This window comes from Mauremys reevesii, linkage group 10 (genome assembly GCF_016161935.1).
Source record: "Mauremys reevesii isolate NIE-2019 linkage group 10, ASM1616193v1, whole genome shotgun sequence".
Lineage (NCBI taxonomy): Eukaryota > Metazoa > Chordata > Testudines > Geoemydidae > Mauremys > Mauremys reevesii.
The window spans coordinates 1,643,847-1,659,074 of NC_052632.1; the positions used below are offsets into that span (position 1 = coordinate 1,643,847).

At 39.9% G+C, this 15,228-nt stretch overlaps 1 protein-coding gene across 3 annotated transcripts in view; it reads left to right on the forward strand.

Moving 5' to 3' along the window:
* BLM (BLM RecQ like helicase) overlaps positions 1–12,002 on the forward strand; it is a 31,826-nt gene extending 19,824 nt beyond the window's left edge. For 2 of the 3 annotated variants that reach the window (XM_039492933.1, XM_039492935.1), the window contains exons 14-22: positions 357–517; positions 1,639–1,834; positions 2,329–2,519; positions 5,574–5,709; positions 6,051–6,250; positions 7,333–7,525; positions 8,123–8,245; positions 8,951–9,149; positions 11,674–12,002. In XM_039492933.1, coding sequence (XP_039348867.1) covers positions 357–517; positions 1,639–1,834; positions 2,329–2,519; positions 5,574–5,709; positions 6,051–6,250; positions 7,333–7,525; positions 8,123–8,245; positions 8,951–9,149; positions 11,674–11,854 — 1,580 coding nt within the window. In that variant the 3' untranslated portion in view covers positions 11,855–12,002. The remainder of the gene's footprint in view (positions 1–356; positions 518–1,638; positions 1,835–2,328; positions 2,520–5,573; positions 5,710–6,050; positions 6,251–7,332; positions 7,526–8,122; positions 8,246–8,950; positions 9,150–11,673) is intronic. The other variant, XM_039492934.1, reaches the window with a different exon arrangement.
* The last annotated feature ends 3,226 nt before the right edge of the window (positions 12,003–15,228 follow it).

The following is a 15,228-nucleotide window of genomic DNA, read 5'->3' on the forward strand; positions in this document are numbered from 1 at the left end:
TACAGTTCTTGTATAAGGCAGCAGTGTATACATAAAACTCTACTCTCCTATGCCTTTTGAGGGTAAATGGTAAATGTAGAACAAAATGTTGGAGGCAAAGTAATTTAGTTCTTTGATGCCAAGATTTAAGATTAATCAGTGGGCCACATTAAAGTAGGAGTTCCTGTTGAGAATGAATCGGAAAAAGGGACTTGTAGGTTAAAATATCTAAATCAGGAATTGACAAATGTCTGGTAATAAGAAAATTGCCTTTACCATGCAAACGTTTATTGTTGCTTGGTTGACTGAGAGGCTATTGATACTTGTGAAACAGAAGAACCTACATTCCTGCACAAACATTCCCTTTATATTCACAGATGACTCTGGAATAATTTACTGCCTCTCACGGCAGGACTGTAACAAAACTGCTGACATTCTACAGGAAAAGGGTCTTGCTGCACTTGCCTATCATGCTGGCCTCAGTGACACTGTTAGAGATCTTGTACAACGAAAATGGATTAATCAGGATGGGTGTCAGGTAAAAGGGAAAAACAAATGAGAAGGTTAATAGAGATTCTACAGGAAGAATGTGAGACTCTCTCAAAAACACAAAGCATAAATTAGAGCAAGATGCACATAAAAAATGAAACCAAAGTTAATATAAAAATCTTACACGACTAGACATGGAATTAAATCATTGTGCAGAATAGAGTGTCAGAAAACAATTGCTAGCACTTCTGTAGGAGAAATGCTAATGTCTGCATCGTATTTACATGGAATATTTATAAGCAACAGTAATAAATATACTTAAGAATTTTACAGAAGTTAAGGACTTGAAGCCTTGTACTGCTGTGAGGTAGGGCACTCTTTCACAGGTGAAGAAAATAAGGCACAAAGTCATTAAGTGTTTTGCACAAGGTCACACAGCAAGTTTATGGCAGAGCAGGAGCTAGAACCCCGATCTCCTCTCAGTTCGGTGCTTTAACCACTAGACTCTTTCTGGGAAGGTAGCTGATGTTTGTAAATATAAATGTTTTGACTGAATGTGTCTGTCTTCTTTTGGGAATACACCAAAATTAATTTTGCATTCAATACAGGATCATATTAGTAGGGCCATACCAAATTCGCGGCCATGAAAAACCCATCACGGACTGTGAAATGTGGTCTCCCCCACATGAAATCTGGTCTTTTATGTGCTTTTACCCTATGCTCTACAGATTTTACGGGGGGAGACCAGTGTTTCTCAAATTGGGGGTACAGACCCAAAAGGGAGTTGCAGGGGAGTCGCAAGGTTATTTTAGGGGAGTCGTGGTATTAGTGGCAGCTGCTGGCTGGGTACCCAGCTCTGAAGGCGGCGTCCCACCAGCAGCAGCGCAGAAGTAAGGGTGGCAATACCATACCGCGACACCCACCTCCGCAACTCCTTTTTTTGGGTCAGAACCCCTACAATTACCACACTGTGGAATTTCAGATTTAAATAGCTGAAATCATGAAATTTACAATTTTTAAAATCCTATGACCACGAAATAGACTAAAATGGACTGTGTATTTGGTAGGGCTCAACATATGGGTGATCACAATACATTCATAGTTTAAAGTGCTGTATGAATACCTTGCAAAGCTTTATGATTGTATAATAATTTATGGCTCTTATTCCAGGTCATATGCGCAACAATTGCTTTTGGCATGGGAATCGATAAACCAGATGTACGCTATGTTGTTCATGCATCTCTCCCTAAATCTATGGAAGGTTATTATCAAGAATCTGGCAGAGCTGGACGAGATGGTGAAGTTTCTCACTGTTTGCTTTTCTACAGTTATAGTGATGTAACCAGGCTTAGAAGGCTAATACAAAGTAAGCAAAGGCTCCCATCTCTGATATATCAAACGTTATAACAGGAAATAAGTAGTTCAGTCATGTTAAGTTTTTGTCCTGTTCTATTTACATATTCTTTTGCTATTTAAAGATCTTCAGAATGCCATATAACACTGGACTGGGTCACTGTAGTTGCAGGGTCCCCCCAGCATGCTTTCACTGTTCCCCTCTCTGAAAATTTTCTTTATCTATACCTTAGTTTTAGTTTAAAAACCCAACCAATTTATTCATTTTGCAGAATTTCCAAACTTTTTACTTTTGGGGCAGACATGTCTATGGCTTTCTTTGTCCCTCATGTTGTTAAATTCTTGAAAGTGGAATGAGATGCCTTCACTGGCTTAGAATGTATTTTTTTGCCTAGGTATCTGACTACTTTTATCTAAGTGCTTGAGGTAATTTGTTTGATCAGTAATGACTTTAGCCTTTTTGTACATTGTGTAACAAATACAATGAATGCATCCCTTTTATTTCAGTGGAAAAAGATGGAAACAGTCAAACAAGAAAAACCCACTTTGACAACCTTTACAGTATGGTTCATTACTGTGAGAATGTACACGAATGCCGGAGAATACAGCTTTTGGCTTACTTTGGGGAAACTGGTTTTAATCTTAACTTTTGTAAGGAACACCCAGAAGTAACTTGTGACAACTGCTGTCGAAAGAAGGTAAAAAATTACATCATCTGTAAATTTGAGCTCTTAAAGTAGTGTGTGTGTGTGTGTGTGTGTGTGTGTGTGTGTGTTTAACCAGCCTTAAGAAAACTTGCAAATCTATTCTAGAAGGCAGATACAGAGATGCTGAGTGAGATCCTTCATGCCCTGTGATACCATGTGTTTTGAGTTGGTCCCAAGGTGTAACCTAGAACAGACTTACACTAGCTGCATGTGGATCCCAGGAACTGTTGGGGAAGCTCAGGACTGTGAAGTTTAAGGATACTCTCCGACACCTCTTTTCTCCCAGCCATGCCTACTGCTCCAGAAGAAGTTGGCACAGAACTCACTGTGGTGGCGCTGCCACCTAGGAATTCTCCCCCGCAGGTGGAATCCTCCAGCTGCCATCTAAGATGGCTCTGAGGCAGCTTTGTGCTGCCAGAGGGGCACAAAGCTGCCACATGGTAATAGATACTAATTTGGAATGGATTGGGTAGGAGTTTGGGGGAAGAGGAGGGTTTGCAGTCTCTACAGGTCAAGGTCTATTGACCAGCAGATTGCTAGTGTGACCAGGAGTAACACAAAAGGGTTGATGGATATCTTAAACCCACTTTTTTCTTCCAGCTTCCCCAGCTTTGCAGGCCAATCAAGTATCTACTGATATTTGGTTTAAATATCTGGTGCTCCTAGTAGTTCAATAGATGACATTTTAAAAATGACTATTCCAAATTTAATCCACAAATTAAAGGCTAGCTTTAATTCATATATATTGACCTAATTATATTTTCCTTTCTCTGAATTAACTTTTTAAAAGGTATTCAATTGCAATTTAAATTGTGTTCAAGAAAAGTTAAGAAATAGTTTTTAAGTGCCTTAGAAAGGAAGTCCCGTTACTTTAATAAAAAAAAAAAGGTGGAAAGTGCAAGAGGATTTTTTTTCTGCAAAATGTAAGATTCTTTAATAAGTCTGCTGATTGAATTAGTACACCTAGTTTTTAAACTGCAGAGGACTTCAAACACTAATCCCCATAATACCTCAAGGTAGGTAAGTATGATACCATTTTACAGATGGAGAAACTGAGGCAGAAAGGTGTTTGTTTCCACAGTGAGTTAATATTCTAGTCCAAAGGACTTTAGTGCTTAATCCTGTGCTCAGAGCACTACCCCACACTCTTCTCAGTTTTAAACCGATGATGATATTGAATAAAATAATGTAGACTTTAGGTAGTATATTATCATTTGGATGCATTAGAATGTATACATCCAACTCTCATTACGTTTGAGTTGTGTAAATACTACATGGATATTTTTTAAATTAGTTAACTCAATTAACACAATACTCAGACATTACTCTTGCAGTTTGAGTGTATAAGCTTTTTTAAACCAAATAGAATTGTAGGACTGGAAGAGACTTTTTGAGACGTCTTCTAGTCCAGTTCCTTGCACTTAAGGCAGGACTAAGTATTGTCTAGACCATCCTGACAGGTGTTTGTCTAACCTGCTCTTAAAAATCTCCAATGATGGAGATTCCACAACCTCCCTAGGCAATTTATTCCAGTGCTTAACCACCCTAACAGTTAGGAAATTTTTCCTAATGTCCAACCTAAACCATCCCTGCTGCAGTTTAAGCCCATTGCTTCTTGTTCTATCCTCAGAGGTTAAGGAGAACAGTTTTTCTCCCTCCTCCTCTTTTATGTACTTGAAAGCTGTTCTCATGTCCCCTCTCCGTCTTCTCTTTTCCAGACTAACCAGACCCAATTTTTTCAATCTTCCCTCTCAGCTCATGTTTTCTAAACCTTTCATCATTTTGTTGCTCTTCTCTGGACTTTCTCCAATTTGTCCACATCGTTCCTGAAATGTGGCCCCCAGAAATGGACACAGTACTTCAGTTGAGGCCTAATCCGTGTGGAGTAGAGAATTACTTTTCATGTCTTGCTTACAGCGCTCCTGCTAATACACCCCACAGTGATGTTCGGTGTTTTTTGTTTTGACTGGTTGTTTTTTGCAACAATGTTACACTATTGACTCATATTTAGCTTGTGGCCCACTATGACACCCAGATCCCTTTCCGCGGTACTCCTTCCTAGGCAGTCATTTCCCATTTTGTATGTGTGCAACTGATTGTTCCTTACTGAGTGGAGTACTTTGCATTTGTCCTTATTGAATTTGATCCTATTTATTTTACACCATTTCTTCAGTTCGTCCAGATAAATTTGAATTTTAATCTTATCCTCCAAAGTATTCGCAGCCCCTCCCAGCTTGGTATTGTCCACAAACTTTATATGTGTACTCTGCATGCCAGCCATCTAAATCATCGATGAAGATACTGAACAGAACTAATACCTGCGGGCCCCCACTTGATATGCCCTTCCAGCATGACTGCGAACCACTGATAACTAATTTCTGGAAGTGGTTTTCCAACCAGTTATGCACTCATTTTACAGTAGCTGCATTTAGGTTATATTTCCCTAGTTTGTTTATAAGAAGGTCATGCAAGACAGTATCCGAAGCCTTACTAAAGTCACGATATATCACATCTACCACTTCCCCCCCATCCACAAGGCTTATTGCCCTATCAAAGAAAGCTGTTAGGTTGGTTTGCCATGGTTTGTTCTGGACAAATCCATGCTTTTACTTATCACCTTATTATCTTCTAGGTGTTTGCAAATCAATTGCTTAATTATTTGCTCCATTATCTTTCTGGGTACTGAAGTTAAGCTGACTGGTCGGTAATTCCCTAGGTTGTCCTTATTCTTTTTTATAGATTGGCACTATACTTTCCCTTTTCCAGTCTTCTGGAATACTGTATTAATTTTGTACAACAGTAAAATCGCTTTGAAATATCTGTTCTTTAACTTTAGTGATCCTTTTACATTTTCAAAGGATTATTTACTAACCTAAAATTCCCATGGCAATGGCATATCAGTGTAAACAGGCAATAACTAATCTATATGAGGATCAGAATTAACTTATGATTGAAAAAGCCTAGTAGTGAGAAACAAAGTTGTCAGTGGCAAATGGTATTAGTTACAATGGAAACAAATCTTTCTAATCAAATCTATTGTGATAGGATTACAAGTCAAGAAATGTGACGGATGAAGTGAAAAGTATTATAAGATTTGTTCAAGAGCACTGTGGACAAATGGGGAGAAGAAATGCAGGTTCTGGAAGGTATACGTTGAACATGATGATTGACATTTTCTTGGGTAAGTTCTGTTCTACCGTTCAAATATTTGGTGTGGGTCAAATCTTGGCTGTATGCCAGAGGGGCCATAAAGCACGGACAAAAGCTTGAAACAAGATCTATACCAATAGGGTTCTTTCCTGAAAGTAATCCATATAGTATGTGTTCTAGAAGAAATAAAACCCCTAGCCTTAACCAGACTATATCGGGTAGATAAAATGATAATTATTGTAAGTCTTTAACCTTCTGCCACTTGTTCAGATTTTTGTGAACGGGCTGTGCAAAATGGCTCCATAGCCTTCCACAGTTGTGTAACTTACTGGCTAGGTTAATAGACCAACTCTGTGTATTCTTACTAAACAGGTACGAAAAGTGCTAGGATTCAGTCCGGTATATTTGGGAAGGGAGCTGCTTACTCGCGACATAATGTGGAAAGGCTGTTTAGAAAGCTGGTACTGGATAAGATTCTTGAGGAAGAATTGTATATCACTGCTGCCGAGCAAGCAGTAGCATATGTAACGGTAGGAGAGAAAGCACAGGCTGTCCTAAATGGATATCTACAGGTGTGTAACAAATTTACTTTTTCTTTAATTCTGCATTGGTGTTTCCTTCTTAAATTAAAATGAAACTGATGTTGCTCTTCTCTTCTTTAAGAACATGCAGATACTTTGAATTTACATTGAGTGCCAGAATAGTTTAAAAACAAAAATAACTATATTTCTATAATATCATTTATTCAATAATTTCAGGGTGCTTTGCAACCATTAGTTAAACTTTACAAAACTCCAGTTAGTTGTCAAGAGTATTCGTATAACCTACTTGTAGACAATGGAAATTGAGGTACAGAAATTACTTGTCACATGTAGGGAATAGAATGCAGTAGGTCTGGTTTCCAGTCCAATGCTCTAACCAAGCACTTTTCAAGTGGCGGGGCACGACTCAAAAAGTGGTTCATGAGGGGGCATCAACTGGGTTACACCCCACAAGGGGAGAAACAAAACTGGCAAACTTCTGTGATCCCTAGGACTCAAAAGGAGCTAGTTAAGTGGAGGAAAAAAGCAACTCTCTCCTTTCCCTGAAGCTGTTTCTGCCCTGCTCCTTTCTCTCTTAACCCCAGTCCATCTGCAGCTCCTCAGCCCTTTTCACCAACTAGTGTTAAGCTCCAAGGAAAGCTGAACTACGAGAGGCTGCCTAGCCAGCGCACTGGTATCTCCCCTTTCAGAGCAGTCCTGTGTAGGTAGGGGTAAAATAGAGAAGTCACTTTAAGCAGCCAGTCCTCAACAATAGTCCCACAAGCTCCATCAGCCCCCACCCAAACTTGCTGTGTGGTTTTTTTGTTTTTTGGTTTTGTTTCCTGTGTTTTGTGAACTCAGTCCCACAATCCTTTAAAAAGGATTATGCCTAGTAACCACGTGGCTTTGGGATCCCTGGTGGAAAAACTCCATACACATAAAAAGGATCTTGTGTAGAGTTGTTCTTCTTGTTGGGTAAACAGTTACCTTAAGTCAATAACAAATGTTATCCAGAAAGAGTTTTCTGTTTTAATACCTGTTTTTACTGGTTAAAGGCCAGATATCTGCTGTTAAACTGCTCTGCAATTTCTCTCCTATAGATTAATTACTTATTTAATTTCTCATTTTAATAGGTGGAGTTTTATGAAACTGAGAATGCCAGCAGTATTCGAAAGCAAAGGGCTTCAGTGACAAAAATGTCACAACGGGAAGAGATGGTTAAGAAATGTCTTGTGGAACTTACAGATGTTTGCAAAACTCTTGGAAAAGTTTTTGATGTCCATTACTTCAATATTTTTAATACTGCTACACTCAAGAGAATAGCAGGTAATGTTTATCCTCATGACCAAAACTCCTATGGGGGCAGTAGGCTATTTCTGGTTCAGAGCAGGATTCATCCCAGGGTGGGATTACACTGGGGGGGGGGGACACGCTTTGTGACCGTTTGAGAGCACTCTGATTGACTTCCATCCTTCAGCTTGCTGCTGACTGTAGTGTACATGCTAACTAACTGGGAGGTGGTCTGCTGGAAGAGAGGCATATGTGCTATTCTGCCCTGATTTCTTTAAACCCCCGTTCTTAAACTGCTCTGATGGGCATGATTCAGTGCTATTTGTCTATTGCATATTAAGCTCTATAATGGAGCTCTTGAAAGAGTATTTAAGATTTTCTCTGATTCAGTTTGTTCCTTGTTTAGTATGTGAATGGGAGTTGGTAGTTCTGACATCTTATTGATGGGAAACATGTTGCCCATCTTCCAACAAAATTCCAAAAATACATCTGGTTGTCTGATTCAATCCTGTCTACATTTTACCTGAATTTGAAACCTACAAATGTTCCTTTGTTTTTTTTTTTAAAGTGTGCAAAATCTGTTTTGTCTGATATAAATTTGATCTAATCAGATTTCTTTATGTCTGCATACAGAAACTTTGTCTTCTGACTCGGAGGTTTTGCTTCAGATTGATGGTGTTACAGAAGACAAACTGGAAAAGTATGGTGCAGAAATAATTCAAGTCATGCAAAAGTACTCTGAATGGACACTGCTAGGTATCGTATGCCTTGCGTTTAAATGGGTGTGCTTTTTATTTAAAAGCCTTTTCTCTGTATGAAATTACATAAATAAAAGGGGTCCATGTTAAAATACAGCTTTATGGCCTGTGTTCAAACTTTCATTTTTAAAAATTTTGGCTTTTCAGAGCACAGAAGGATCCTTAACTAAGAGGCAAGTGGCAGGGTTGGGGGTGGAAGAGGAGAGATTCACTATAAGTCTTAAAAAAAAAAAAAAATAGACAGTGGTGGATAACTGGACTTCAAAGGTCCTGGGTAAGAATGAGAGAAGAAAAGTAAGATTGCTGATCATCTGGTCCTCCTTTCATGGCTGGGAGCGTAGAGGAGATTTTCAGCCTTTAGATGCATCTTGCACTGTATTTTCCTATTCACATCCACTAGTTATGGGCTAGCATTGTAGCATGGGTGAACAAATCACAGACTAAAGTTCTCCAATGACTTATGCTTTGGTCAACTATAAATCTAGCAGAGAAAAGTGTAACATGATTCAATGGTTGGAAGTTGAAGCTAGACAAATTTAGGCTGAAATAAGGCATAATTTTTTAGCAGGGAGGGTAATTAGCCATTAGAACCAAGGGTTCTGGTGGATTCTCCATCACTGACCATTTTTAAATCAAGATTGCTCTAGGAATTTTGTGGAAGTTATCCCAGTTGCATTAGTTTTAACAAAATGTCCATTTGTAGAAGACACTGACTCTTACCAAACTGCGGGCACAGATGCTGGAAAACGTGAGCGTGAGGAGGTAGAGGACACACATACAACTTCTAGCTATTTTTGCAATAGCACAAACAAAGGAAAAAAGAGGAAAAGACTACCATTCTTCAGAGAATCCAAGAAGAAAAAAACAGGTTGTGGTGGTAGCCAGCAGTCTCGTTCTAAGGGGTATGTAATGTTAATACTTGTAACTTTGGTTTAACCAAAGTAGCATGATGATAAAAATACCCACTAGAGTGTTGGATTAAGGTTGCTTTAATTCATTTAATGTTGAAGAATATAGTCAATAGGAAAATGGTGAAGGAGGAGAGAGGCAGCATGAAAAACATGGATTTGGAAGTATTTATAACCTCTTTATAAAGTCGTCATTGTACAATGGTGATACTCCAGAAGCACATATGACTCCTGTGGAGTCCCTGGATCTGAGAGGTGCTCATCTCTCTCTGATTTCACACAAGGCTAGAATATGGAATGCAGAGCAGATGATCTCTTCCTTGCTGTCCAGGCATCCAGGAGGGTAACAGTGTGAGGAGAAATGCACCCCATGTAGCACTGGGAAATGGGTTTGAAGTAAGAGACAGATCGTATGCATGACAATACATTAAGGATTTCGCTCCACCAGTCTCATTTTAATCAAGTTAAGGTCCTGGAAGACTTGTATCCCTCCCGTAGAATTACAGTAAACTGAGGGATCCAGGGATTGAAAAAAATCTCACATTACACACACAACTGTTTTCAGATAATGAAAAAAATATTATAAGCTTGATTCTGTGCCTTCCCTTTGAAATCTCCTTCTGTTCCCTAAAAATGAAAGTGGGACAGACATTCCCCAGTTGTAATTTTCCAGCTGGAATCTTGAGTAAATATACTTTTACATGCTAAGCAGCCTGCCAGAGCCCTGAAATTTAAGTTCATTACTAAACATTAGTTTTGTGGTTTTCAGTACAGTACACAGCTGCAAATGTGCTGGTGGGGCAAATGTTCTTGTTTTCCTTTGTCACTCTAATTGGTGGTATCTATATTTCCCAAAAGCGCCTATCGAAGTTGCTTGCTTTGCAGCAGCTTTTAATTCTGATATTAATTTAAAGCAAGCCATAATTTGATTGGCATACCTTTCCACTGTTTTTTAAACTTTTGCAGGCAAGGCAACAGATGGAGAAGAATTTAAAGAGATACTGTCAGGAATCTTTTGTTAATATTTTTTGCTTACTCACTTGGAATTAGAGCTAGAAAGTGATTTTGGAAACTTGAGAGTTACTTTTGTGTTCTGGTTTGTCCTTTTCCATTTGTAAACATTTTGTCTTCCCCCCCCCCCCCCTTCTCTTGCCCACAGCTTCTCATACAGAGCACCCAACAAAGAGGAGTGGTTGTTAGTTACACTAATACATTTATTTTTTCTTTAAAAATACAGTTAGAAAACCACACTCAGAAAATTACACTATAAGAACATTATTTAGGTGGTACGGTCAAGCACTTGAAAGTTGGGAGATTCCAGATTTATGGTTATCTATAACATTCATTCTGCCCCCTTGTGCATTTGTGTTATGGAACAGTCTAGGTATATGATCATTTGCAGTATATGATCATTTGCTCAAGATTCCTGCTTGTTCAGGATGGAAATGCCAGGAGTGCAGAATTATTGCGCAGGCAACCATAGATCTGGCATTTCTTAATGTCTGAGTTTTGCATTTTAAACAACATTCTTTAACAAGAAGAACAGGAGTACTTGTGGCACCTTAGAGACTAACAAATTTATTTGAGCATAAGCTTTTGTGGGCTACAGCTTGAAGTGGGCTGTAGCCCATGAAAACTTATGCTCAAATAAATGTGTTAGTCTCTAAGGTGCCACAAGTACTCCTGTTCTTTTTGCGGATACAGACTAACACAGCTGCTACTCTGAAACCATTCTGTTAACAGGCTTTGTATGTAATTCCTATAAGGTCTGTAAATTGCTTTGTACCTTTCCTAGATCAGGGGAGTCAAACTCATTTGGAGGAGAGGGCCAAATTCTATAACTAATTATAGTTCTTGAGCCTGGCTATAGAATCAGGACTATATACTCACAATGCAGTGGAACACCCACTGATGTCAGTAGGTGGTTTTCACAGAGAGCAAGACAAGACAATGGCCTGTATGTACTAACTAAATGTTCAGTTATTTATTCAGTGCCTTTATTGAGAGAAAATAAGCTCCCCTTTAATCCCACTGCTGTTTCTGCCCTCTCTCTTTCTTTCCATCTTTTCTGGATTTCCTCCTCTGCAGCAACTCCCAATTTCCAATCCAGTGAACTTCCCTACCATTCTAGCCTCTAAAATGATCAGTGATTTCAATATTTAAGGTTGTCACTGAGGTGTCATTTAAAGTTGATCTACTAATCAGATTAATAGAGGTCAAGGGACTTCACCCTTTTGCATGACTGTTTCAGGCTGTCTGCAGACGACATAGTCTACGTTACACTTGGTTCACCTTTAAAAGGTTACCTCTGCAGCCATGAGCGTTAGAAATTTACTTTTGTTTTTAAATGAAAGATTAGATTCTGGAGAATCTGAATGTGTTTATGCAGGCCACATAAATACATCATGCAGGTGGATTTGGCACATGGGCCATATATTTGACACTTCTGTTCTAGATAAAATGTAAGGTATTGGATATCATGTTGATATGCTAAATCATTTTTTCTCCAAATTTCTAGGGGTTATATCAACAACAAAAAGATCTCTTCTAACGCCAAAGTCCAGACATCCTCAAGTTACAGTTCAACATCTTATGGTACTACTACAGTCATGCCAGGAACCAGTAGGAAACTGGGGATTATGGCACCACCAAAGCCTAAAAACAGACAATTCCTTAAACCTTCCTATTCACTATTGTAACTACTAGAATGTAAATACTGTATAAAGCTACAAGCTGTCAGCATTTCCATTAACTTCCAGTTTTTCAGATGTATTAAAGCTTTGATATCATACATCTGTACAGTACAAAGAGTGTATTTGTTTAAATAAATGCTTTTAGATAAATGCATTTCTTTATTTGGAACTTTTAATTCTTCCCTGATGCTAAATATTCTTATTATAAAAAGAACATGCTAATTTTGATTATAGAAGACCAGTAGTTTAGAGATTAATCATTTTAAGAATGCTCTAATTCTTTGAGAACTGCCTCTCTGAACCCACATATGGAATGTATATGACTGTAGCTCAAACCTATTTACCAGCAGTGATGGTTGGAGCCAGGAACCTCACTGACCATACTAATAAAGGATGATATCCTTCAGTAGCTCGGGGCCAGCTAGCTGGTCTTGAATTGTTTTCTGTATAAAATCTAGGTCTTAGGATGAGTTTCTTAGTTTGAGGTGTTAGCTTAATTTAGTTCTCTTTTTCATAGTCTTGGATATTTCCCCCCACATCTCCTGGGTCTAGCAGCCCCTTGGGGCATTTGAAGCTTGGCCTAGAGTATGTGTGAAAGCTGCAAGGCTTTATGGTCTGTCAGACACATAAGTGCTGCGTGAGCTAAGGGCAATCTTTGGCTCGTACCTGGCTTGTGGTGTTCTTTCTTCCAGAACTTCAAAACACCCTTCTTGTCCTCATGAGCTCTGAACAGCATCAACACAGGCCATACATCCAGACTTGATAAATTGCACTTTCACCCCTGTCCATTTATTTAAATGCTTCATAGATTTTTAAGCCCAGAAGGGACCATTATGACTATCTTGTCTGACCTGCATAACACAGGCCAGAGAATTTCACCAACTCCTGCAACAAAGCCATAACTTCTAGTTGAGCTAGAAACATATCTTTTAGAAAGACAGGCAATCATAATTTGAAGACTTCAAGTGATGGAGAATATATCACATTCCTTTGTAAATTGTTCCAATGGCTAATTACCCTAACCATTACAAATTTGCCTCTTATTTCTAGCCTAAATTTGTCTAGCTTCAGCTTCAAGCTATTGGCCCTTGTTCTTTTGTCTCCTAGCTTTAAATACCCCTATCAAATTCTTCTCCCTGAGCAGGTACTTGTAGACCACAGTCACTTCTTAATCTTGTCTTTAAAGAAATTCTGTTTAGTTTAACAGTTTCCCTGAAGGCAGGTTTTTCAGACTTCTAATCATTGTAGCTCTTTTCTGAACTCTCCAGTTTGTCAGCATAGGCTTCTCCCATATTAGCATCACTTCAGCCGGATCTAGTTTGTTATATGGACTTTTCTACCTCTTAGGCAGTGGGAAAGCATAGAAATGTCCATATTCAAGATTCTCACTGAGCTGACCAACCAACATAGTAAGAGAATCTACAGTACCAACGATGTCCCCAATGGTCATACATGCATATTGAACAGGAGCAACAAAAAGCTGCAGCTTTACAGACCACCAGGAGTTTCCTAGGTAAAGAATGGTGGCAAGTACACATTACCTTCTCTAAGATCTCCAAAGAAGAAGGAAAATCTACTTAAAGCCCCCCACTTGTGAGATTCTGAAGGCAAATCAACAAAATGTTGTGGACTCAAGTTACCAAAATCTCCTGATAAATCTAGGAAAGACATTTTACCTTCCTCTACTGCCAGGAGAAGATCTAGTTCATATACCCTGGGACTAATGCATGAATGTCCTGTGTTATGTATAATACCAGCTAATGAGCTTCTTCTCTTCTGTCAGGAAAGGTTTTGTGGAAATTTGTTTACCTACTCCGCTCTTATTTGGCAACATAGTAACACATTGGTGACCTTCTGGGGATAAGAAAATCTCACCTGATCTCTGCTCAACTCCTACATTTTCTAGTGCTGTATAGAGGCAGGTTTTAAATGAGCCAAGCAATGTGCTTTTCACCCCTACTCTGCCATGCTATGTTAGTCTGATTAGCTATTACAAACTTCCCTTAATTACATTTCATCTCATTATTCTTTTACCTGTTACTTCTCCTTCATTAAACCATTACTGTCTAATCATTACTGATCACCATAGTATGATGTGCTTGCAGAAGCATGTTCCTTTATAATGTGACTCCAGCCTGATGTATTCAAAATGCATATCAGTCATTGCATGGGATCTGTGGCCTCCCTGGGATTTTTCCTTCAGCTGGTCTTGCCACCAGCCTTCCTGCTAAGGCGTAGCTGGGCCTGTTGCTAAGCATGCAGCCTTTCTGGTGCTCGCTCCATAAAGTCACATGGAACAATTTGGATAGTGAGGGTGCTGAGAGCTATTGAACAAAACTAAACCCTGTATACGATGGACTATGAATGGACTATAAGGTGAATAGAAAGCTGGCGAGATTGTCAGGCTCAACCGGTAGTGATCAATGGTTCAATGTCTAGGTGGCAGCTGGCATCAAGCGGAGTGCCCCAAGGGTCAGTCCTGGGGCCGGTTTTGTTCATCTTCATTACTGATCTGGATCGGGGTGGCCAATATGGCAAATTCTGGCTCCTTCTCAGGCTCAATGTACATTGCCAAAGAGCCACAGTAATAGGTCAGCAGCCCTGCATCAGCTCCCCCACCCTGCTCCCAGCTCCTCCCACCCACCGGCAACCCCACCGATCAGTGCCTCCCCCTCCCTCCCTGCACCTCCCAATCAACTGTTCTGTGGCATGCAGGAGGCTTGGAGGGGTAGAGCGAGGGCATGGCAGGCTCAGGGGAGCGAGTGAGAAGAGGTGGAATGGCAGCAGAGCCTGTGGCAGAGCCAAGGGTTCAGCAGTGAGCATCCCCTGGCACAGTGGAAATTGATGCCTGTAGCTCCAGCCCCAGAGTCAGTACTTGTACAAGTTGCTGCATATTAACTGCTGAAGAGCCACATCTGCCTCTGGAGCCACAGGTTGGCCACCCCTGATCTGGATGATGGGATTAATTGCACCCTCAGCAAGTTCACAGATGACACTAAAATGTGGGGAAAGGTAGATATGCTAGAGGGTAGGGATAGGGTCCAGAGTGACCTAGACAAATTGGAGGATTGGGCCAAAAGAAACCTGAGGAGGTTCAACAAGGACAAGTGCAGAGTTCTGCAGTTAGGGAGGAAGCATCCCATGTACTGCTACAGACTGGGGACCAACTGGCTAAGCAGCAGTTCTGCAGAAAAGGACCTGGGGATTACAGCGGACAAGAAGCTGGATATGAGTCTGCAGTGTGCCCTTGTTGCCAAGAAGGCCAACAGCATATTAGGCTGTATTAGTAGGAGCATTGCCAGCAGATCGAGGGAAGTGATTATTCCCCTCTATTCGGCACTGTTCTCAGTGGTAGAAGATGACAGAACAAGGAGTAATGG